This window comes from Mytilus galloprovincialis, chromosome 1 (assembly GCF_965363235.1).
Source record: "Mytilus galloprovincialis chromosome 1, xbMytGall1.hap1.1, whole genome shotgun sequence".
Classification (NCBI taxonomy): domain Eukaryota; kingdom Metazoa; phylum Mollusca; class Bivalvia; order Mytilida; family Mytilidae; genus Mytilus; species Mytilus galloprovincialis.
The window spans coordinates 128,662,403-128,689,154 of record NC_134838.1 but is presented as its reverse complement, the minus strand read 5'-3'; the positions used below and the strand labels follow the sequence as shown (position 1 = coordinate 128,689,154).

General features: G+C 31.6%; 1 protein-coding gene across 4 annotated transcripts in view; it reads right to left on the bottom strand.

Annotated features, from left to right (window-relative positions):
* Positions 1-16,417, bottom strand: part of LOC143058868 (orexin receptor type 2-like) — a 37,244-nt gene extending 20,827 nt beyond the window's left edge. The window contains exons 1-2 of one of the 4 annotated variants that reach the window (XM_076232351.1): positions 15,917-16,416; positions 4,576-4,948 (exon numbers count right to left, since the gene is read on the bottom strand). In XM_076232351.1, the coding sequence (XP_076088466.1) occupies positions 4,576-4,948; positions 15,917-16,279 (736 nt within the window). In that variant the 5' untranslated portion in view covers positions 16,280-16,416. Of the gene's footprint in view, positions 1-4,575; positions 4,949-15,916 lie in introns of all 4 variants that reach the window. The other 3 variants (XM_076232348.1, XM_076232358.1, XM_076232365.1) reach the window with 3 other exon arrangements.
* Positions 16,418-26,752: the final 10,335 nt, after the last annotated feature.

Sequence of the window (26,752 nt, the reverse complement as noted above, 5' to 3'; positions counted from 1 at the left end):
AGGAAAAGTGGAAGTTAATCTTGAACATGCTGGTTTCCAATATATTCCATTTCCTTTGTTCTCATATAAAGCTTCACATTTCTACTTAACTTTCTCGATCAACGTTATCTTTTTTAGGGAATCAAAATCGTCTTCATGTTACTCAGAGTGAAGAGAGCACAGAGTATACTATATATAACACAAAGAAACGTAGATTATCAAGATTAGCTTTTGATCGACCAAGATGTGTAACATATAGTTCAATGGACTATTTATAAATTTTGAAGGTATTTGAGATTGTCTTTAAAGGCTAGTTTGGATAAGTGTGTGGGTAATATTCAATCAGTTTGGTTCTAAAGTTTGCTTTAAGGGCATACGATACAGTTTTGATCCCGTATTTAAATTTTGATGACAATTTGCATGACGGCTTTTTTTTACCTGATTAAATCAAGTATGTAATAAATAATATACCTTCATGTGTTACCTTTTTTTTTTTTTAGTAAATTCAGGTTCAAATTTCAGATATTTCTTCAAAATACGGATTTGTGGACGTGTTTTTCTTTTCGACAGAAATACAGATTTTTTTTGTTTTAAAAGATAAACACGATCTGTTTTTTGTTAAATTATTTGTAATTTATGTTAAATACATATTGCATAAATTTGTACATTTTATTTTTATAAATAACTCAAATATAATAAATGTTCATGAATGTAGGAAAAATAGTCATTATTTGCTGAATATTAATCAAAGTTTGATTAAAAAAAAAAAATGCACTATTTACGTTTTCATAAAAATTGGTTCACATAATCTTCTTAAATAATCAAACCAAATGTCATTTTAAAAAAGAGGGGTCCATGAACCCGTTTTCAAGTAAAATCAGTAAAAAACTGCATCTTTTCCCGATAAGTCACCGTTTGACGTCGCGAAAATAACAATTTACGTTAGCAACGTCATTACCTCCCCTGTAACTATATCGTATGTCCTTACAGGGGCAATATATATTTGTTTGTACAATCATTAGTAAAAGTCAAATAGTGAAATATTGATTCGCTTTCAGCAGCCAGTTTAGTTCTAACTCATAGAATCAGTATACATGCACCCTTCAATCTATCACATTAGTTAGAGATGTGTTACACATGTATTCGGCGTGTTCAGCCATTAAAAAGAAACGAACGTCAACATTGAAAGTGAAACGAAAGTAATAGTTTCATTGATTGATTCGATCCACAAACAATATTTCGTTTACAGGTGAATTTAACTTATTTCTAAACCTTTAACATGACAACAAACAAAGCTTGAAAATAACATAATTACAGTTTTAGAAATCTACCTGTGACGTCACTTTTTGTGGTGTTGTTACATTCATATGACAGACACACAGTTCTTAATTCTATTATGTTATATTTGTGAACCATCCTAACTTAATTTTAGTGCTCGTTGTTATTCTGTGATTAATATCTGTGATGTTGAAATGTACTATTTATTAATGTATTTTTCTGTCCTGAGCGTTCTTGTATTTATGTATACTGTATTCCCGTCATGTAATACTGTATTTTAGCGGTATATTAAACACTGCCATAAAGCGCATGGTTTGGGAAGCCATAAAACCGATAATTGTTTCTTAAGATATCTTATACCAAGTCAGGAATATGGTTATTTTTTATCTCATAGTGCGTTCTATGTATGTTGTATTGTCATTTGTTTTTCGTTCCACTTCAATGTTTTGTTGTTTTGTTGTTTTGTTGTTTGTTGATGGATGTGTATAACTCAGTTTTAGTTTTTAACCCGGAATTTTTTCTCTCAAATTGATTTATGACTTTCAAACAGTGGCGTACTACTGTTTCCTTTATTTTATACTAAGATCTCCTTCTATTTCAGTATCCACTACCTGTTTTAAAAACGTAATGTCCAGAGAAAAACTTATTCTACGTAGTATATGATTGAACATAAATGAAAGTGTATTTAAGTTAAGAAGGAAAATAAAATTGAGAAATGAAAGGGAGAATGTGTATAAGAGACAACAACCCGACCAAAAGGCAGGCACTTGTTGCTTTTAATACAAAGAATTTTGGTCTATGGCATAAAAATACTCGCGTGCACATACAAAAAAGAGACCGGTTGCTAATGCTAACCAAATCACACAAATAAGCCACATTACATGTACAAAAGTTTATGAAGCGCTGCACACATATTCATGATCTAGAATAATATTGTGCAAATAAATGTATTTGTATTTCACATTTATGTTTTAAACCCTATGTGACTTAATAATTTTTAAGACATTATCCAACATTATATACAATAAATATTTTGCCTATATCCATGTTCATTTTTGTATACTGGTTGATTTAGGGGGGAGTTTACACACGGCAATTATCATTTGAAACGCTGTATTTAGCAATCTGTTTGAGATTTAAAAGTAAAGCAATATATGAATTCTAATCTTATTCTATTATAATTACAACTTATATTTCACTTTATCACAAAAGGGAATTATACAAACAATCAGTCTCCATCTGTTGGAGAATTTTCAAATCTGATTGGAAATATCAACATCGAATCTTTAAAGTTAATTGACTTTAAACTTCTAAAATTGAAAAAAACTTCTATCATTTGATATTTTTATTCTTTATGGTATCAAATTTATAATTGAAAGATTTCTCTTGATAGCTATTAAATTCTATGGAATATTTTTGTCGTTGCGGAAATATCTATCTGTAGCTAGTTCATATTTGTCAATAAATAAAACAGAATGGATGCCTCCGTGGAATTGATAATAAAAATAATATTGTAGAGTACTGTTAAAACACTTTTCTCCTACTTAAGATAGGAAACGTTAAATACGATTCTTGACAACATAATCAAAACATTGTTCAAACATTAACTTTGATTCTAGGAATGGTCTGAGAATGAATATTCCACCATATATCATAATAGTACTACATATAAAATTGAGAATGGAAATGGGGAATGTGTCAAAGATACAACAACCTGACCATAGTTTTAAGAAGTACGATTTCTTAAACCTGTTACATACAATCTAAGTCTGACTTCTCGTTACATCGTACATTTAAGTTCTCCAGACTTAATACTTTACAAAGATATTCCTGATTTCCTAAAATGAAAAACACCAGGATTCTAGCAAAATTTTAAAGGAAATTAATCCAATAAAAAATCGGGTCGCGTTGGTCCAGTGGTCTAGGCAGTCGAACTGGTTTATCAATAGCTTGTTAATGATCATACATTTATTGCAATAGGTAAAATCCTGCCCTTTTCTCGTTTATCACCTATAACTACTACCATTTCTCTTGCATCGAAATTGATTCCGCTTTAGAAGCCAATTTGAGGGTGGTGTACTGACAAATGATTCTAACAATTCACCGATACTGTTATAATTGCTTTTATTTTGATGGCAAAGACATATACAATATATAATCCCAGCAATAAGGAATCTACCCTCTTCGATAAAATGAATGCCTTAAGAGTTTATCAGAAAATTTGTTACAAAGTCTAATGTCAAATTATGTAAATAGATAACTTTGCAATCAGCTAGCTAGAATGTGACTACCTCATTACGTGTCTTTATTTATGACGCATTTGGAACATAAAAACGATACATAGTTTTACTATTCCTTTTTAATCTTTTAAAACGTAAATCGCAAACATTAGGGTAGAAAGATAACACTTTCAGATAACCGAATATAACTTCTTTTTTGTACTAATGAAGAGGTAAAAAGTAGAGTAACAAAACAACAAACTAAAAGGAAATTCCAAAACGTTCCAATCATAAACTGTAACAAATCACACAAATAGAAAACAACTGTCATATTCCTGACTTAGTACAGGTATGTTTAGATAAAAATGTCCTAAAATTCAAATTCATTTTCTGCAGATAATATAATCCATGAAGTACAGGATATGCTTCCATTCCAGTTAAACAAGCATTTTTGTAAAGTCAATGAAGTATGAGCGTATGGTTAGATTCCAAAACACCTGATGTAACTATCATATATAAATTAACTCGTTTTGACACAGCTTTTGTTAGAAGTTACCAGGCTAATAATTTGATACGCCAGACGCGCGTTCCGCAAATACCAAATTTTAATCACGTTATCTATGATGAGTCAATTCGTCTACATTAGACTCATCAGTGACGCTCAGATAAAAATAGCTAGAAAGCGCATTTCGGACCAAAAATTCCAAAACGTTGTGCCAAACACGGCTGAAGAAACTTGTTATGAGGTTGTTTTCTGTTTTGACAACGTTTAACCAATGTCATCTTTGTCGTACAGTTTGACAACGTTTAACCAATGTCATCTTTGTCGTACAATTTGACAACGTTTAACTAATGTCATCTTTGTCGTACAGTTTAAAAACGTTTAACCAATGTCATCTTTGTCGTACATTTTGACAACGTTTAACCAATGTCATCTTTGTCGTACAGTTTGACAACGTTTAACCAATGTCATCTTTGTCGTACAGTTTGACGTGTTGTGTCTTATGTATAGCTATACTCACTCGCTTCGATTATTAACTTGTCTAATTTTCACATTCTGTTATTTTTTATAAATTTGTTTCTCTGTATTCACACTTACCTAAAACAACGGAGCCAGATGTACTGCTTCTCCATAAACACAAAGCGATCCGAATGTATGTATATGTCATTATAAGGAATGGAATCAGGAAAAATATTACCATCAAAAATATCTGGAATATGTATTCTTGGTAGAAATCGGACGATACACAACTTGTTAGTAATACAATTGATGAAGGAACTAAATCATCATGAATTGATGTCATAAACACCAGATATGGACACGAAGATACTAGAGAAAGTATCCATATTATCAGCACAGCAAGAGCTGTTCGGAACCTGGAGCCTCGGAATGACAATGGTCGGCAGATAGCTAAGTATCGTTCAATTGATATAGCAGTCAAAGTCACCACAGATACTAGCACACTGACACACTGAAAAATAACGGTTAAGAAGGTATTAATACATATTTGCAGTATTCTTTATCCTGCAATTAGATATATACGTGTATTAAATCGAGTACAAGAGAAAATTATAAAGTACAAAATCAGAAGAAAAGGGTTTGATTCATCAAATAAAAAACCCCAGAAATACATTTAAAAAAATACACAGAGTGAACGTGACAGGGTAGTTATACATCCTTACCACAAAAATGTCCAAATACAGCTAAGGTAAACTATTCCTGAATGAAGCAGACTAAATATCCTCATTCAAAAGAATATAACTTCAAAAGGATAGATGAAAGTTTTGTAATGTTTAAAAAAAAAAGAAATCTAAAACAACAAAATCTGAACAAAAATTAAATCTGTCATCAATCATTAGTTTAAGGCTTCGGTAATTAAAATCACAAAATGATTTATAAAATCCATAGAATATTATTTAATAATAAAACAAAGATATCAGCAATGTTGGCTTTTAAAAATAACTTAGATCGTGTTTCAATGCAATCAACTAATATGTACAAGAAAGATGGTGGCATTAGGACTCTAATTTTAGATGCTATAATGGTTCTTATTTTATCTGAGATCACGTTAGTGACAGGTGATAGATTTAGAGAACTAATGTATTTATTTTACATGAAAATAACACATATTAAAGTTATTTTTATTATGTGTCTCTTGGTTGCAAACATCCCCGATGTTGCAAATCTAGACTCAGTAAAATAAATGTTAATCCACAACCGGTAAATTTATAGATCAAATGAGTATTCTGGAGTCTTTAAAACATCTAAGACCTCTTAAATATTTCTCTCTCGAGGTCGGTTCGTGATACTGATCATAACACTTGCGAATTATAGAATTCCTCATAACCCTACTGGAGACGTTTTAGCGTTAAAACACAATCAACCAGGCGTTGGTTCATTTCCCTCAGTTATTTTTTATAATCAATTTAGACCAGAAATCTGAATTGGTTTGTTATAACTGTCATCGAAATTGTGACCACATAACTATTGACTGTATACACAGCTACTTTTGCATAGGTACTATTTATGTACTTAAAATCTGTAGTACTGGAACTTTACTTTTAATATTAAGTACTATTTCTTGACTTTGAAATTATTGTAATATTAAGTAACTTGTATTTCCAGTACTTGATTTGTATCTATGCAAAAGTATCTAAAATTGAGAATGGAAATGGGGAATGTGCCAAAGAGACAACAACCTGACCATAGAAAAAAAAACAAAAAAAACAAAAAAAAAACAAAAACAACAGCAGAAGGTCACCAACAGGTCTTCAATGTAGCGAGAAATTCCCGCACCCGGAGGCGTCCTTCAGCTGGCCCCTAAACAAATATATACTAGTTCAGTGATAATGAACGCCATACTAATTTCCAAATTGTACACAAGAAACTAAAATTAAAATAATACAAGACTAACAAAGGCCAGAGGCTCCTGACTTGGGACAGGCGCAAAAATGCGGCGGGGTTAAACATGTTTGTGAGATCTCAACCCTCCCCCTATACCTCTAGCCAATGTAGAAAAGTAAACGTATAACAATACGCACATTAAAATTCAGTCCAAGAGAAGTCCGAGTCTGATGTCAGAAGATGTAACCAAAGAAAATAAACAAAATGACAATAACACATAAATAACAACAGACTACTAGCAATTAACTGACATGCCAGCTCCAGACTTCAATTAAACTGTATAGAAGAAACGTAACTCATTAAATCATGCCATTTTTTATAGTTTAACTGGCAAATCCTCAGTTAAAAATCTTTCTGATTTATGCTAACATTTCTGTGTTAATTAATGTAAAAGAAGGACGAAAGATACCAGAGGGACAGTCAAACTCATATCAAAATAAACTCACAATGCCATGGCTAAAAATGAAAAGGACAAACAGACAAACAATAGTACATATGACACAACATAGAAAACAAAAGAATAAAAACACGAACCCCACCAAAAACTAGAGATGATCGGAGGTGCTCCGGCAGGGTAAGCAGATACTGCTCCACATGTGGCACCCGTCGTGTTGCTTATGAGATAACAAATCCGGTAAGTAGTCTAATGCGGTAGGTCACATTTATGAAAGGGAAGGGGATTGTAGTTACGACGTAAGGAACATATCCGATATCATTTGTGAAACGGTTATTCCATAACGGTCAACCAACTCCTAAACTACAATTCTTTTGAAAATGGGTGAAGGATATATTCAGACTGTCAGTAATTTTATGAATGGTTTTGTTTTCTTTTATTTAGAAATAAATATGGTCAGATGATCTTATCAAAAAATACCAAGCGTATATTTAACAAATCTGGTACGAATAACATTATACATTCGGATAGTTGAATGAATCGTACCTGAATTGACAAACTATTTAAACATAATCATAGTGATTATTCAAATGTGATAAGTTACTACAAGGACTTCCGAACCAAATCTCTGAAATAAAACTGTCTTAAGTAAAGTGCGGAAACAAAATAACCGACTTCTTGAATTGATCAAGAAAATAAATAACGTGTTAAGCAGAAGCTTGTCAGTTATAAAAATTCTTTTGATTTTATTGACATTGAAACTGACAACTTATCACCATCCACTGCATAGAAGAATGAAAGTTTATAGGATAACATCTATTATGTGGTGTAATTACAAAAAGTTTCTACTTTTATTGCTTTCAATCTGATGGATATCGATACAGTTTAGTTTACAAATGGACCAATGTAGTAGAGCTGGTCAGATAACGCATTAGATATCATTCTTCGTGAAGGGTTAATGATTATGTCGAGGATTAAACCACAATCGTTCAATTTGACTGAAACTAAATCTCCAATTTAAGGACATAAACTAGCAGTCTGCATCAGTTTAACTTTTGATATGCAAATTTGTTAACTATAGTTGTATTATACACATGCTTTATTTAATTCATTTGAATAAAACCATTGCTATTGGTGTCATTATTCAACATATTCATTAAGAGAAGACTATATAAAAAAGAAGCCAAGTCATAAATAAATTCAAATCCCTACAATTATATGAACATTACCCAATAGGACAGTGTGCGTATCTCACACTGTTAGGCAAATGTTAGTATTTCACGCTGTAAGGTTAGTACATGCGTGTTACTATGATGTGTTTATGTATCGTGTAAAAAATGCATGAGAAGAAATAGTAAAGTAACTGCTTTTTACCTAATGGAAGTGTAGAGGGTAGATATAAGAAGATGTGGTATGAATGCCAATGAGACAACTCTCAAACAAAGTCACAATTTATAAAGTAATCCATTATAGGTCTATGTACGGTCTTCAATACGTAGCTTTGGCTCAAACCGAACAGCAAGTTATAAAAGGCCCCCAAAATTACTAAATCAATGAAACGGAGAAACCAACGGGATTATATATATAAAAAACGTGAAAAAAGAAATTAGATATTTTAACGTCATGGACGGTCAAAGAGAAACGAGTTGTACAAATTCCAAAAATAAATGTCTCGACAGGCAGTAGGATAGTCAGGAGTTAACTTCTTTATAGAAAACAAAATGAACGTGGATGTGTATATCCATCCCGCTTGAAAAGAATACAATGTTTAAATTTCCTGAGGACAAAATCGATATTTATGCCAATGTAAATAAAGGCAACAGTATTATACCGTTGTTCGAAACGTAACTACATTCAACCATCTAATTACAACATTGGTAAGATAACCTTTACTTATAATTTTATTTGAAGGTTCGATGAATTTACAAAGATCTCAAAGTGATATCTGGGCTTTTAGTACATGTTTACGGTAAAATTTAGTACAGTGTATATGAAATAAAGTTTGCTACAGGTACAACCAAATGTACAATCAAATCTTTGTATCTATGAAGATTTTATCAAATTATGACATTACTACACACACGGGCATTGAAAGCAAGTTGGGCAATATACACGCTGTATGATGGAGTAAAAGGGGCGTGTGTTTACTGTTCGTTCTTTTGATGCTGTATTTGGTAAAATACTGAACTATATTCAAAATCACAGTTTTGAATTTTAAATTGCAAAACAATTCAGGAGGAGCTCTTCCTAGATGTTTATAATAACACGATACACGACCGCCAATCAATTAAAAGCAAACTATTCTGTATGTGCAGGTCGTAAACGTAGTACAAACAGAATTGGCAGACTGTAAACATTGTTGATATCAAAAGATTTTCTTTGATAATTCTGCAGCTGAATGTTGTTAAAGTAAATGAGGAAATCAAAAGAAATTATCAACAAAATATATTTAAGAACATCGTTATTCTAACTGCATCAACTGCAAATTAAGAAATAATTATAGTAGAAATTATAAGTAAGCAAAAAAGGGGAAAACATCTCAGAAATGAAAGAAATAGAAAATGAAAAATGGTCGCCTGACATAGAAAATATTTGTCTGTCTATTTCTTTTTAAGCCATGGCGTTGTCAATTCAATAGTGGATTTTTTAATCAAAATAGTTCCATGCAATTATGTGTTTCGTTTATTATTTTTTTTTTTGGGGGGGGGGGTATAGGGTTAACTGCTCTGTTTTATTTTCATTTCTCGAACTTGTAATTTTTTGAAAGCTTTTAAAAGATACTCCCAATTGGGTGTACTGGTGACCACAGTACGAACTGTTTACGTTTTCACCATTTTTTCAATGTTTTTATGCGTACATTTTGCCATTTTGTATAAATGGAGAAAAAATGATGTATGGATATGTATTATATACACTCTTATGGTACATATTGGGTGTAAACCAAATATAACAGAAACGTTTTGATACATTACCAAAATATAACTCTATATATTACTATTTCCAACTATAAAATAAAAATTGTACAATTGTAGGTCACTGATCATGGTTTTTTTAATGCATCAATGATTGTGAAAAGTTAACACATTTTCCAAGAATTCGCTGTAATACGAATAATGATGACTTATGTGACAAAAGAGGAAGATTAATGACAAAATAGGACACGATAGCTTTTACAAAATGAAAATTTAAATATCTTTATGGGGTAATTGTTCTCTTTTATTACTATAATACAAAATGGAAATTTTTACTGTTTATTGATTTATTAAACTTAGAATATCGGAAATATCCTTTTATACTATATAGCTATCTGTTATGCATATATTGTAAATACTTCTACGAAAATCTGAAAGAATTGAAATATATTTTAATTCGACCCTAAATTGCATGAACATACGTATTATATGTGTTAATAAAATTTGCTGTTACAAAATGATATAAATTATTATAAATTAAGGAATGTATCTCCCTCATACAAAGCTCTTTCTTTCACGGATTTGGCTATACTTTTTGAACCTTTTGGATTATAGCTCTTCATCTTTTATATAAGCTTTGGATTTTAAATATTTTGGCCACGAGCATCACTGAAGAGACATGTATTGTCGAAATGCACATCTGGTGCAAGAAAATTGGTACCTGTATTTTATTACTACCACTGGGTCGAAATTATTATAAATTAAGGAGTGTATCTCCCGCATGCAAAGCTCTGATTCCTTTCACGGATTTGGATATACTTTTTGGACCTTTTGGATTATAGCTCTTCATCTTTTATATAAGCTTTGGATTTCAAATATTTTGGCCACGAGCATCACTGAAGAGACATGTATTGTCGACATGCGCATCTGGTGCAAGAAAATTGGTACCGTTAATTTTATTGGACCGAGTTAATCATATAAAACATTATAACTAATAAAAACATTTCAGCCTCGAACTATATGAAGTATACCATGAACTGACATTGTTTTGTTGCATCATACTAAAAGTAGTTCTAACAACTAACAATCTACTAAGTATGTGTAGTTTCAGAACTTTCCTAATAATAATTGTTACGAGTGTTCGCAAGATATAATATAACATTAGTTTAAGGAACAAAATTGTTTTAAATTATTACTTATCATCTAACTACTTCTTTAAAAACGACTGTTTAGAGCTATGGTTAAGTAAGTATAATCTTGTTAGAAATACTGCATCATTTTTTTACAACCTAAAAGTACCTATGCACAGTTATGATATCGTAAAAAATAAGATCCAAAGACATAAACAGGATAGTTTCTGCCTTTTAACATTACGATAATGAAATATTGATAAGACGTAGCTAATATTGTCTGGTATACGTGTTTCTTCGGATTACAAGTTATTGAAAAACAACAAGATATCAAGAAATTTTATGTCTCTTTTTCATATTTTATTTATCTTTGATAATGTTCGTATGATCTGCTGGTTTTATTTTCGTAGTATATGATGCTGTATTAAATAATGAGATAATTTAAGGTACTTGTGAAAAAACGAGCACACTTAAATCAATTAGACCGTATGTCTGGTATCAAATATGGCGGACAAATTGAACAGTTATTGCCAATGCATCATTATTTTTCTCAGGCTTCGTCTATTTCTTTTCTTTCACTATTGAACTTTGTTAGACCAAATGAAAGGATATAGTTGTTGACTTTTAACTTGAAATACCAATGATAGGAATGTACTTTGAGTGGCGTGTAATGAACATGAGAGTATTTTCTAGTTAATTGTTTCCTAGTATAAGTAGAGGTATACAACAATCAACACTAAGGATTTGTCAACATGTTATTGTATTAAAGCTGTATTCGGCATTAGCTGATTGATTAACACTTGAGTTAAAGCAGATATCTTCCTCGTATCGACCTTGAGTTAAAGCAGATATCTTCCTCGTATCGACCTTACAATCTCAGAACAAAATACTCTCAATGTTGTCTTTGAATCTGAAGGAAAATTTATTTAAACTTGATGAAAACAATTTTAAAAAACTTCAAATTTCGAACAAATCCAGTATATGACAAGGAACCTGTTGGTGACCTTCTGCTGTTGTTTTTTTCTATGGTCGGGTTGTTGTCTCTTTGGCACATTCCCCATTTCCATTCTCAATTTTAAGCTAACAATTTTAAAACTTTATTATTACGTTTAAAAAAAGTTCATTTATTCCTTGAAGTACAGTTTTACAATATATGTACTTGTTGATGCCGTTTCTATATTACATATTTATATGTAAGCATGTTTAGGGTCTAGTTATGACTCAAGCTTGGTTACACCCCCTATTGCAATAAAACATGTACATATAAATGGTAGTGGCTTTCAAGTCATTTTCTAATTCTTTTATTGTCGTAAATAAACTCATCAAAGATACCAGGACTAAATTTTGTATATAAGCCTGACGCGTAACTGAACCTTAAAAAAAGTTCCGTGGTTCAGATTCAAACTTCAAACTGAACCAAGCAGCAATATTAATATGCGACCGAAAAAGTGGTGGATTAAACATGGTTCTAAAGTTAGCTAAACCTCTCGCTTGTAACTTTTGAAAGTAATCAGAGGGCATTATAGACATTACTTTTCCAGCAAATCCATGAAGGTTATCAAACAGAAAAAAAATGATGTTGGAATTCCGACAGCATCTTCTCTACTTTCAGTTCCGTAATAAGCTATAATTAAACTTGCTTTATAGAGGCCGAAGAGAAGGAGACACGAATCTCTAAATAGAAACAAGATATTTCTACATTTGAAAATGCCTGTACCAAGTCATGACAGTTGTTGCCCATTTGATTAGGGACTTTCCGTTTAGAATTTTCCTCGGATTTCAGTTTTTTTGTGATTTTACTTTTTAAGTATTTATAGTTTTCAAGGATATAATGTTATCAAAACGTTTATCATGCTGAGACAGACAACCATAGCTGACATTAACAAGCAGTGCAAGTAACAAGAAAATGTTGTTAAATAATTATCATTGTGGTTAGAGTCAGATGCGTTCTAACTCCCATCGGAATCAATATTTCAAATGACATTTAATGTAGTAATACCTTAATTGTTGAATTGATTTGGTTATCTCTACATGACTTGGAAGTCTTACTTCTTAATGAAGATAATTCAAAGTTTTCATCATTTTAAGCTGAAGGCAATGTGAACTGGACTTTTATCAAACATTCTTTTGACAAGAATCTTGAAAACTAATAGCAAAACTTTGCAATTAAGACTTTTCAAATTTCCAATGGCTTCGAAGACATCAAATCACAAGTTTAATCAACTTCTGTCTGAATTCAAAGATAGACGTACTTCAGAAAAACCACTAGATATCTATAAAAGTATTCTACTGAACGCTGTTACCAAGCTAACCTGCACTTTAAAAGTATAGGACATAAACTAAATAAAACAAATAGAGAGAAATACACGTGAAATAAACGTATAATACTTTGATTACCAATTGAATGTGTGACCACTCAACTTTATAGAAATGGTCATTGTTTTCGCCTGAGAAAAAATATATGGCCATCATGACTGGTCATTACATTGATTTTAAATAAAACATGACAGTAAAACAGTTGCACTTGATTTAGAAACTTAAAAGCATTCAAACATAATCAAATGTGATTATTATATGATATCCAAATCTATATTATCGTTTATTTGACGATTTATGGCGTCACCTAACAAATTCAGTCATTCATTCGATGCGATTATCAATTGGCTTCACATAACTAACACAGTAATTCATTCAATGCGACAATTAATTGGCTTCACATAACACATACAGTCATTCATTTGATGCGACAATTAATTGGCTTCACATAAAAAACACAACCTTTTCATTCTGTGTAAGTGTTTGAATGTTGAAATTTGTAATTAAACTCAAATGTTGGTATTAAAAAAAAATCAAAGGAAAATATAAAATCATGCAAGATCAATTTCTTCCTGATAAGAATTTAAAAATTTGTGGTAGAAAATCATGCATTAATGAAACATTTCATATAAATATCTTATTACATGTTTGTTAGTAAGTGTGTTTATTCACTAAATATGTTATAGAATAAAAATATAGCATACATTGGTACACAGGATATTCGTTTTTGAAAAATAAAACCGAATTGGTCCAAAAGCTTTCTGAAAAAAACTTCCGTTTCTTTAAAAATGTGTCGAAGAAAAATTGTCTACTGTTATGAATTATAAGCATGTCAGTGAATATGCACATACTTCTCTTTCAGTAAATGGATACTCATAGTATTGTTACAACTAGAAAATCAAATAGGGTAAGGTCAAATGAACAAATCTTATTTCATTGTGAAACATATCTATTTCAAGGAAGTTTTTTTTTTTCTTTTTTGTTGCGTCATGGGAAAATGATACATATATAACTTAAAAGAATAGATAAAGTCGGCAGTGAATACATTTAAAAGTATGTTAAGTTATGTAACCTGTACCCATATAGTGACTTGTCATTTATCATATCTTTGCCATAAAGAGGTCTTATTTGCAATATTATAAGATAAAATTGAGAATGGAAGATGTCCACTTTTATATACACTACCAATATATAAAGGGAAGGTGACCCGGAAGTAAGAGAGTGTAGTTTATTTACAACCACTGGGTCGATGCCACTACTGGTGGAGATTTATTTCCCTGAGGGTATCACAAGCCCAGCAGTCAGCACTTTTTGTGCTGACATGAATTGTCATTGATATGGTTATATTTATAAATTTACTGTTTACAAATTTTGAATTTTTTGAAATATTAAGGCTTTTCTACCTCAGGCAAAGATCACCTTAGCTGTATTTGGCAAAACTTTTAGGAATTTTGGTTCCCAATGCTCTTTACCTTTTTACTTTATTTGGCCTTTTTAACTTTTTCGATTCGAGCGTCACTGATGAGTCTATTGTAGACGAAACGCACGTCTGGCGTATATACTAAATTTAGTCCTGGTATCTATGATGAGTTTCTTTGTAAATTTTTATAGAATTTGTTTCAATTCCAAATCTCTGAATTCAACCCGTTTTCTAATGCACTGGAGAAACCGGCTTCACTGATAACAAACTATTTCTAACATCGTGCCAGCAACCAATGATTGTTTATTTAATATGACAACCATTAACGTGGAACCCTTGAAAGAAAACGTGACAGTACTTAACAAGTCTTTAAATTTCTAATTAAAAATGTGCCAAAATGCGTATTATATACACGTGGTAAAAAAAAATCACGTTTGAAGAGTTGTAAACTTTTCATGCGTTTCCTAATATACCTGTAACAGTAGAACTAATTCAGATTTCCAAAAACATACATATTACAGTCAAACCAATTCAGATTCCCAAAAATATACATATTACAGTCAAACCAATTCAGCTTTCCAAAATGTATGTGTAACAGTAGAACCGATATAACTTTTCCCTCTGCATATTTAAGCAAAACGAAAACATTCTAATTGTATTCTTACAACATTTAGTATCATAAAAGAATTGTGTGACTGTTGAACCCATTCGGCGTGATTAAATATGTTTGTAAACAGTTGAACCAATTTAAACTTTTCAAAATATACGAATCACTGTCGAACTTATTCAGCAAAATTCATGGGCATAAAAAATCAGCAAGGTAAAAGGAATTACATGGGTCATATGTAAGAAAAGACTCAATTGGGATTAAATGTGTTTTGTGAACCTAACACTAGACTAAGTATATTTCTTTATACCCTATATAAGGATTTTTATAATATGCAAACGTTTGCTCCTCCTAACGATCGTTTCTATTCCTATAATAAAATTTGTACAAGTTATCATTGTTGTAAAAATACAGTCCATTACTAAAGAAATATATACAATTGTATAGACCGTAATAAAGACAGGTTGTGAAAAGAAATTTATTAACTCTTTTGTGTTGACATCTGTTGTAAAAAAAACCTGTAGAATTAAATCCATACGTTAAGAACGAAAAGTAGAGATTTTTAAATTAAAACGGTAGTAGAAAAGTAATATTTATTCAGTTAAAGGTGTTTCCCCAATGCTATGTCCCTTTTTTTCTTTCACAGAAAGAGATTACTTGTTTTAACACAACAACTACTTACCTGTTAAGAGAGAGAGAGAGAGAGAGAGAGAGAGAGAGAGAGAGAGAGAGAGAGAGAGAGATTATAAGTCTTACCTGTAAATATGTAATGATCTTACACATTGTATCTCCAAGGAACCATGTCTGGGCAATGTCATGTATAACGGTTGGTGGCAAGCATACAAGTAGAACCAAGAAATCGGCTATGGACAAATTAACCAAGAAAAAGTTTGTCGTATTCCGTAGATAAACATTACTCCATACAGCGTAAAATACTAAAATGTTACCAATTAAACCAAATATAAAAACAATACTAAATAAGGCAATATAAATCCATTCATAAAAATTCGGAAAAATATATTTCATAAGAATTGTGTATGCCTGGTCCGTTTTATTATGTCTGTCCAAACATAGAAGATCAAAGTGATGACAATCCGTGGTATCATTCGTGTCGTTCATTCTGAATGATGTTACGTATTGATTAACTCCCTTCTTTAAATACCCACACACTAATCGTCATACCAAACATATTTCACAGGAACTTAATTAACAAATAACATCTGTTTCGAATAATTATAAAAAAAATGCATGTTCATCAACTGAGTAAATAGCATGTTTTTGAAAATTACAGAAATTATATAGCCGAGTATCTTCCCTACGATAATTGATACTTCACTTAAAGAAGTATTCAAACTGTCACGCATATTGACTTATTACTACAAGGAGTCGAGATTATGTAAATCGAGGATGCCTCTGACATTAGATATGAAATATGCTCAATTAATACTCTGTAAAATAAATTACTTTAGAAACACAAAACCGTTTAATTGCTATAAAAGCATGAATACTAACCCAATAAGATAACATGTAGTTTCAAATTTGAAATCAAACGAGCCCATCATTACATAATGAGATTAATGTTACAAAAAATAATATCTTAAACATATTATAAAATTGTTTTTCTTTTGTGCATGTTGCTTTTAAATTTCTTTAATTGCATATGTCAATGTTCAATTACATTAAAGACCAAGTAATGCGTATTATTTGCGTATGATTTTTTTTATTGAATGTATGTAATTCGCATTTGCTCAACGGCATCTTAATATCGAATTGTATTTAAAGCTTTTACAACTTAATAAAATAAAAATATAATATTGCACTAATTAAAATAGTTAAAAATTGTCTCTCAATTAAACCTCATCAAATACCTGACATAGACAGTGCAGACAAAAATATTTTTCTCCTAATTCAGTACCGCTGCTAGTAGATAAGTATCCCCGAGTCAGTACCACTGTTATAAGATAATTATCCCTGAGCCAGTACCACTGCTTGTAGATAATTATCCCTGAGTCAGTACCACTGCTTGTAGATAATTATCCCTGAGTCAGTAGCACTGCTTGTAGATAATTATCCCTGAGTCAGTACCGCTGGTTGTAGATAATTATCCCCGAGTCAGTACCGCTACTAGTAGATAATTATCCCAGAGTTAGTACCACTGCTTGTAGATAATTATCCCTGAGTCAGTACCACTGCTTGTAGATAATTATCCCTGAGTCAGTACCACTGCTTGTAGATAATTACCCTCGAGTCAGTACCACTGCTAGTAGATAATTAATCCGAGTCAGTACCGCTGTTAGTAGATAATTATCCCTGAGTCAGTACCGCTGTTAATAGACATTTAATACCTGAGTCGGAACTGCTGCTGTTATACAAACAATCCACCAATTGCCAAATGCGAACCATCTTTGCAGAAACACTGATGAAACAGTTCTGTTTTTCTTCCTAAATTATGCAATGGAAGCTACGTCAGAGTCCCGCCAATTACTAAACAGAATACGATATAGTCCAGACAAAGCCATTTGCGGTACAAAAGACAGTGATAATTTTGCGTTCTGACAGTTCCTGAATATGGCGAAAGGCTCCTATCAGATATCTTCCGTCTTCGTGGAATTACTGTCTGGTCACTCTCTGTCGGGACAGATCCAGTCGTTTTAACAATGTAAAAGATAGAAATCGGAGTACACTCTGATTGCGAAAGGGCAAAATCGGAGCTAATTCGACTCAAAACGGCTGAATTATGACACTTCCTGACCAATATCTTATTTTTGTTCCGATTAAAAATTTGTGTTTTTAAAATTTAAGTTAAAGTTTGAATTTTTTAGCCACGATTTACAGAATCATGATCAGACTTTTGACAAATTTACGGAATGGTCTTGTCAAGGCCGGATATAACAATTGTGAAAGTGTGATCCATGGTTAACGATATTCGAAGAGTTGACTTCAAATTTACCACTAGTAACCCTTGATTTAGCTTCCTTGTAAGCACCAACCATATACATGCATAAACCAAATCATAAAAGGAAACGCCAGAGTTGAGGAGTCCTGTTTTATTTTACTTGTTTCAAATTCCTTGTTTCATATTGGCCATTTTTTTTTAACCATTTGTATCTGTATATGATAGTTTCGTTTGTTATTACATGATTTAGAGTGTCGAAATATGAAGTACCCGTCTTGGATGTACTTACACGATTTATTCAAATGAAATAAAATGAAACCACCAGATTGATTTACGGAACTGAAGTGCCAAACCTAGTAACTAATGTTGTAGCTTCCTTTAAAAAAATACTGGGAGAGGATCCAAATAGTTACATCATCATTTCAAAATGAATTAGAAGCCATCTAAAGCAAGGAAGCAATTATGTGCGCTTCCTACAGCACTACTGTTTTAAGTAGGTAATTATCATCTTCTACATCTGATCAATCTTTGTTTTCTTAATTAAAGTACTGATAATACTTGCTAAATATATATTTTAAACATTATAAAAAAAAATCTTTTTAAAAATCTTCAAATCCTTTTACTTGTGCTGATCCCAGTGTTATTATCTGCTTGTTAATATAAAATAGCATTGTAATGATCTCCTTTAACACGGTAACATGTGCAAATCAAGAAATAGAAATAAGCTGTTTGAAAGTGGTATATCGCGGGTTCTAACTGTTATATTCATTCACATCGTTTATAAACACATGACGATTTAGAGCTAAACATATTGTAAAGAAACCTGTTTACTATTAAAAATAATGAAAGAAGATGCGGTATGATTGCCAATGAGACAACTCTCCACAAGAGACCAAATGACACAAAAGAATTTCACAAGTATAGGTCACTGTACATCCTTCAACAAAGACAAAAGCTGATACCACATAGTCACCTATAAAAGGTTTCGAAACAACAAATGTAAAACAATGCAAAAGAAAAATCAAACGGCCTTATTTACATTGTGTATGTACAAAAAAAAAGAACAAACAAACAAATATGTAACACATCAACAAACGACAACAACTTTATGTTGTATGTCTATTAAAAATAACCTTAACTATGTAGTGTACACTTTTAATATGTGTGCAGTGTGCACCTCATTTTTATGTTGTTTCTTCATAGACAAAACAAAGTATTACTTTTATCCTTTAACACATACAGTATACTAAAAGATATTACCAAACTGATCCAACTCTCGTATATTACCCCTCTCATATAGAATCGGGAAAAATAGTCGAGAAAAGCCATATCAACTCATGCATATACCAGAGTTCACAAACAGCACTTACCCTCTCTAAAACCATATTATGTGTATTTTAAAAAGTAAAATACTAAAACTACTGAGCTCCGAGGAAAATTCAAAACGAAAAGTCGCTAATCAAATGGCAAAATCAAATGAAAAAACAACTGTCATATTCCTGACTTGGTAAATACATTCTCAAATATATAGAAAATGGTGTAATGAACCTGAATTTATAACGCTAAACTTCTCACTTGTCGACAGTCGCATCAAATTCCATTATATTGACAATGATGCGTGAACAAAACGTTACACATAGGGGTACAGGAACAACACGAACCTGAACAAAAAACTGGGGATGTTTTCAGTTGGTACCATTAAGACATACACTTTAATAAGTGTCATTGAATGAATATTATTTAAGTTATTACTCGATAATAGTCCGCTACGTACGTGTACTTACAATTTGGTAATAAGTAACGGAGGACAATATCGTAATGATTTTTTTTTCATATTATGATACTATGTAAACCTACATTTGAAATAAATGCTCAGATTTAGAAACTGTCATAAATCATCTATAAATTCTCTTATTCAGATTCTGAGAACAGATTCACATTCAGACCACCAGAAAATTTTAGAAACGCTCAAAACGTTTAAAATTATGGTATATTTGTTATTGTTATATTATAGTTCGTTTCTGTGTGTATTACATTATAACGTTGTGTCGTTTGTTTTCTCATATTTTTGAGTGTAAATTCACATTGCGATAAGACGTGTCACGGTACTTGTCTACCCAAATTCATGTATTTGGTTTTGATGTTATATATATATGTTATATTTGTTATTCTCGTGGGATTTTGTCTATGTGTGTTACATTTTAGTGTTATGTCGTTGTTCTCCTCTTATATTAATGCGTTTCCCTCGGTTTTGGTTTGTTACCCCGATTTTGTTTTTTGTCCATGGATTTATGAGTTTTGAACAGCGGTATACTACTGTTGCCTTTATATATAAAAGTGCCTAAGAACCATATTGCTATACATGATCTAAATAAGAGAAGAAAAAGACACCAGGGGAACATTCAAACTCATAGATCGACAATAAACTGACTACGCCATGGCTTAAAAAGAAAAAGACATACATACACCGTGTAGAACGCCACATGCGGGGTGTCGGCTATGTTTGACACGGGGTGGCAATTTCGAAGCGAAATATGATATATAATGAATCATCTTTAGTGTAGCAAATAGTCTAGCACAACATGTATAAACACAGGTATACAGAATGGCATATTCACACAAAGGAAGTATTGTATGGTAAAATTACAATTCAATATATAATGGTGCAACAATAGGTTGAACATTGAAAAATGTAAAGATTAGGATTATACAGTGCAAACACAATAAAAGGTAGGACAGTAGTGGATATTTGGACAGGATTTTACTTCCGCTATATGAAAAACATCATCTTGAGTAAACGCGGCTGATATTTATTTTTTTTTTGACAAAAAACATGGTGCCAATTTTACGTGACAGCGACTATATATCTATAAACGATATTTTATATAGTTTGTGTCCGTTTGTCTGTTACCTAAAAAAAAAAAACCAGAAATACTATACTCCAGGGAAATTGCAAAAGGAAACGTCCCTTATTGAGAAGTAAAATAGGAATCTTAAACACACCAAACAAATGGATAAACAACTACATAATACCCGACGTGGTACATACATTTGGTAGAAAATGAAGGATTAATCCTGGTTTTATAGCGAGCTAAACTTATCACTTATATAACAGTCTCATATTATTCCATGATATTTACTTTGAAATGTCTAGTGTTTGTTTTGTGTTTCCATTTATTTAGTTATTTATGCCATGTAGTTTTTGACACTGTCTGAATACCATTGTTATAACAAAGATATTCCAATCTAAATGGGTATGATTGTTTTTTTTTGTTTTTTTTTTACCCAAATGAATCCCATCAATAAAAAGAAAAAAAATCACTGCATTTTCAAAGATCGTGTCCTTCGTAACCTTTCATTCTAATCGTATATAAGAGTTATATATTTCGCTTTTAATTTTGCAAAACAAAACTTACGAGCTTTTCTCTCAAAAGAATTCTATAAAAACAAATGATTGATTACAAATACGTTCAACGTAGAATACACGGTGAAGACGGATCTGTTATAAAACAAAAATATTTACCTGCCGTCGGCCAAAATATCTCGTCTATTTTTTTCTCTCTCTGAGGACTTTGTTATTTTAAATGATTTAGTTATAAAATCATATATAGTTGCTCAGTAGAAACTTCTGCTGTAGATTATGTCTGCTTCCTTCTAAGGGTATTTTTTTCTGTATTTAAAAGAAAATATTGCGACATTATTTATTTTTTCAATTAAAAAAAGAAGATATTGTATTGTTAAGAACAAGAAAAGCCTTTAAGATAACAGCCAATGATAATTTACTTCTCTGGAAGATTATTGATTACTTGAAGATAATGTTTATATTTTATAGTTTCATAACTCTAATTACAACTGTTTTATTGAGAGAATAAAGTGAAGATTAATTGGAGTCGTGGTACTGAATACGGATGAAGCCATTACTAAGTAACTGGAACTAATCAAATATGTACTCAAATCGTAAATCTCTAATGTCAGCTCTTTTTGTTGGTATGCTTAAGACTAGCACTTCAATTTTACAGCCCAGGCGTTTCATTAAAACAGAACTACTACTTATAGTTCATATCCCCATTTCAGTACTTAGGTTGGAAAAAACTTCAGTTATACAAAAGAACACTACAAATTGATATTTAAATGCGAGCTTACTAAATTCAAACCAAGCAAGATACATTATAGCATTAATATATAAGACAGTAAATGAGTTATGTGGTTTTTTTCATATTTAAACTGTTATATTAATAGTTTATTATCAATATCATAGTATATGAATCATACAATATAGATTTGCTAAATCTATAACCCTCATCATAACTGGTAAATGCCAGCCGGAGCATCATCAGTGTCAATAATTTGTTCATTTAATATTTAATATTATATGGTTTTAGATCATTCATCTTAGTAATGAATTCAAAAGTCCGCCTGACTCCACTTCAAACACTGGTTTTGACATGACCTGTTACAATAACTGAATTTAATATCTATCATGTTTTATTCATATCCTTTGTTTATTTCGAGGGGAAAACATATGTCAAATAAACACAGACAGTGCTTTCATTTCATTAACTTTTATGTTTTATAGAAAACCCACAATGAGTTCCTTTGAAAGTCGTTGATTTCATAATACAATTTCATAATAACCTTCCATCATTACCGAACTGAACAAAGAAATAACACAACGGGTGCCGTATACGGTGCAGGAAATGCTTACCCTTCCGGAACACCTGATTTCACTCCCGGTTTTTATTGGAGTTCGTGTTGTTTCTTATTTATTATTTTTAACTGTTGATGTAAATGTGTTTTGGTTTTGTGAGTCTTTGTTTACTCCTTGGTTCTGTTGTTATTGTCTTTCAACATGCCTTTTTGTGAAGTATATATATAGAAATCTCTTTAAGAAATTATTCATTAGACAAACACGCTGCCGAACTTCTATAGTGTAATTTCTTACATAATTCTTATATAAGTATAAACATAAAACTTGTGCGTATTGTACGTGGGTGGTCACTACATCGACATCTTTTGTAAGTATATTCCATTCAAACAATATCATGTGCGCAGTTTATCATTTGCAAATAAAACAAGCAGATGTGTTAATATTGCACTAAACGCGAGGAAATCACTCCGTGTAAACTCCTCGAACCTCTAAGCAAAATTATCAATGTCGAATTTAGATCTTTGAATATAAGCATTGGCATAAATATGGATTTTATCATCACCAAATCAAAACATAACTTAATGTGTATTCCTTTCAAACGGGATATATAAATACACATTACTAATCCTACTGCCTGTCGATACTTTTACTTTTGGCATTGCACAAGTCATGTCTCCTTTACTGTTCATGACGTTAAAATACTAAATCCCTGGGACGTGTTAAGTGGATTTTAGTCTCTGATACATGCTTTTTTATTATTAATCATTTTGGCATTTAACTAGCTTTTAGTAACTGCAAGTAATTACGACTGGTACTTTCCTGTTAATTTTACCTGTTGATACACTTTGTAGTGACCTTTTTGTTATCTAATTTTTACTTATTTAGGATTATATCTCGTTTCTTTATTTGTAATATATTCTAGCTTTGATAAATGTTTGAAAAGACTATAAATTTTCACTTCTCTTCTTTAACTATGAACAACAAATCTATTTAATTTGTTAAAAAACATTTCCGTTCTCCATTCACACTGTATACCTTACAACAAAATTATTTACCTATGTTCATTTTTTTGGCGGCATTTTGCTCAAGGTTATGGTTGACTTTCTGGAATTGCTTTACAACCTTTCTCTTCCTTTAATTTAATAAACAACTTTCACCATTCCAATACACTGGAATACGTAATTGCTATGTTTTGGTAAAGAAGGCAATGAATATGACGTAAATATTACATAGTATATGACACAACAATTATCATAATTATGTGATATTAGATTGATGAATGACCGCCTGTTTGAGAACCAAACTACAATGTATATGAAAATACCTCTCATTCATTTTCACGCAAAATTAGACTCATAATGGGACGGATTCATCATACATTTAGTGTTGTTATCCACGTTTTTTGTCAATAAGAGTACATAAACAATTGTATTATGTTTAACTAGTTCTTGGTAAGGACAATATCTGGACCTCTCCCGTCCTATTGTTCTCGATTATTAATATAGATAGGATATGTTATTTCTTGGGATCATCTATTGTCAATCTTGGTTTTAGAAGGAAATGTCCTCATGTACTGTTCAGTCTTTAATCTATATCCTTTTATTTTTTGTACCAGGGTTGGTGCTTCCTTTTTGGATATTCCTTATTGGAATTACTGCTCAAAGAAATATAAAAAAGTTCATAAACCGGGGCCTTCATAATTCGATTGACTGTTGTTGAGAATACTTGATACAGATGACCACTGATAGAATATTTGATACAGATGACCACTAACAGAATATTTGTTTCAGATGACCACTAATGACATTGGATGTGTTCCAATTGTCCTTGTCCAATTTCCTTCTTTTTTCCTTTCATCTGATTTTCGACTTTTATGCATAACAAGATGAACAACAATCCGGTCCAGAGTTATCCCCAGGTTTTAGTGATGTCTGTTTTGGTTTGTCGTTTGTTTCCTGTATGTTGCTTTTCTTGATTATCAGTTTTTTGTTCTTTTTGATCATGCTATCTTTTATTTTTCTTATGCAATGTTTTTTCTCCCTGTAGAGTTGAAAACACAATATTTTACCAAATACAACATACGTAAATCTTGAAATTCTATGGGGATTTATAGGAAATATCATATTTAATAATTTTTAATACATTTCAACCACACGACGATTGGGGATTGATTCTGGAATTACAGATCATATTTGGCGATTGATACTAGAATGAAAGGCAGTTTCTACTATACTATTGAATTACCTTAATTAGAATAATATAATATACTTACCGCATTTTCAATATCAATTAAACATGTCATTTATTTAATATGAACACCAAACACGGACAAACTAAACAAAACACAAAATTATATGATTTGTTTGTAAACAACACGTTTTCTTAGGATATATCTTATCAGGTACTCTCACAAGTAGTTTAAAAGCCTTGATAGCCGTAAAACATAAAACTACAAAATTGTGCATCACAAATATATAATGTCCTCTTTTTATGTATAAACTTGAATATATTCATGCATTGTATCGCATATTCACAATTAAAATGCCCTGTTTAGTTGCACAAAGTGTTTCATTGAAACTTGTTGAAGGAATATCAACTTTTTTTAAGTTGCGTGTGTCGTTTTGGAAAATACAAGTTCATCAACTGAACTATCAACACTTTCCTCGATTAATTAATTAATCTTTGTTATAAGAAACAGGTGTTTCGCTAAGAAGATATAAGCATTTTTCTGCACATTTGGTTTTTTCAGTATGTCAGCAGCAATTTCATTATATCATCTTGTTTTGCCGTGGAAAGTTAACAATTTTGTTATGTTGAGTTAAGATGTTTGATATGGTTACTTCGTCGTAGGTGGTGAATGGTAAAGCTGACATAAAGGACATTTACAGAACTGTTGTTATTATACATTGTACGTTTTCAACGCTGTTTGGATTATTTTGTGGAGTCGCTGTTTAGATAGGTCGTCTATTCTGTATTACGGCTTTTAATAATTTTGGAAAAGCTGATTAATATGGAAAACATGTTCTTTGTAGATAATTAACTCATTGGAATTGTAAGTATCAAACGTCGATCCTGATAGTCTGTATTAGAGATAAAAAGAAAGGTCTCGCTATGGACAAGCAAGAGCTGTGTCTTCTGTACTATTAGTTGTCTGTTTGTCTTTTTATTTTAAGCCATGGCGTTGTCAGTTTATTTTAAATCTATCAGTTTGACTATCCCTCTGGTATCTTCCGTCCCTCTTCTATGGATCATGATAACTGTATTTTTGTCAGAATATATCTAAACATTGAACAGTCTACTTGATGATCTTTGGCCGATTAATGCTGAAGGGATATAGGTACGATACTGTTGTCAGGTCATTAGAGATTGCATATTTTGGCGTTAATATTGATTCACTTATAGGGTGTTTGCATCGGAGCTAAACACATTTATCTAAAAAACAGTTGTTTCCATGGCACGAGTTATGTTCTTCTCATATATATTATGATTGTATGATACTAAACCCCTAACGGGGAGGATTGTGCTTGATATTCATATGATGAAGACATAATTTTTAAATCAGTTAAATTGAAGGATGGAGCTGGCATGTCAGTTAACTGCTAATAGTCTGATGTTATTTATGTAATGTTGTAATTTTGTTTATTTATTTTGGTTACATCTTCTGACATCAGATTCGGACTTATTTTGAACTGAATTTTAATATGCGTATTGTTATGCGTTTACTTTTCTGTATTGACTAGAGGTATAGGGGAGGGTTGAGATCTCAATAAAATTGAGAATGGAAATGGGGAATGTGCCAAAGAGACAACAACCCGACCATTGAAAAAAACAACAGCAGAAGGTCACCAACAGGTCTCCAATGTAGCGAGAAATTCCAGCACCCAGAGGCGTCCTTCAGCTGGCCCCTAAACAAATATATACTAGTTCAGTGATAATGAACGCCATACTAATTTCCAAATTGTAGACAATTAAAATTAAAATAATACAAGACTAACAAAGGCCAGAGGCTCCTGACTTGGGACAGGCGCAAAAATGCGGCGGGGTTAAA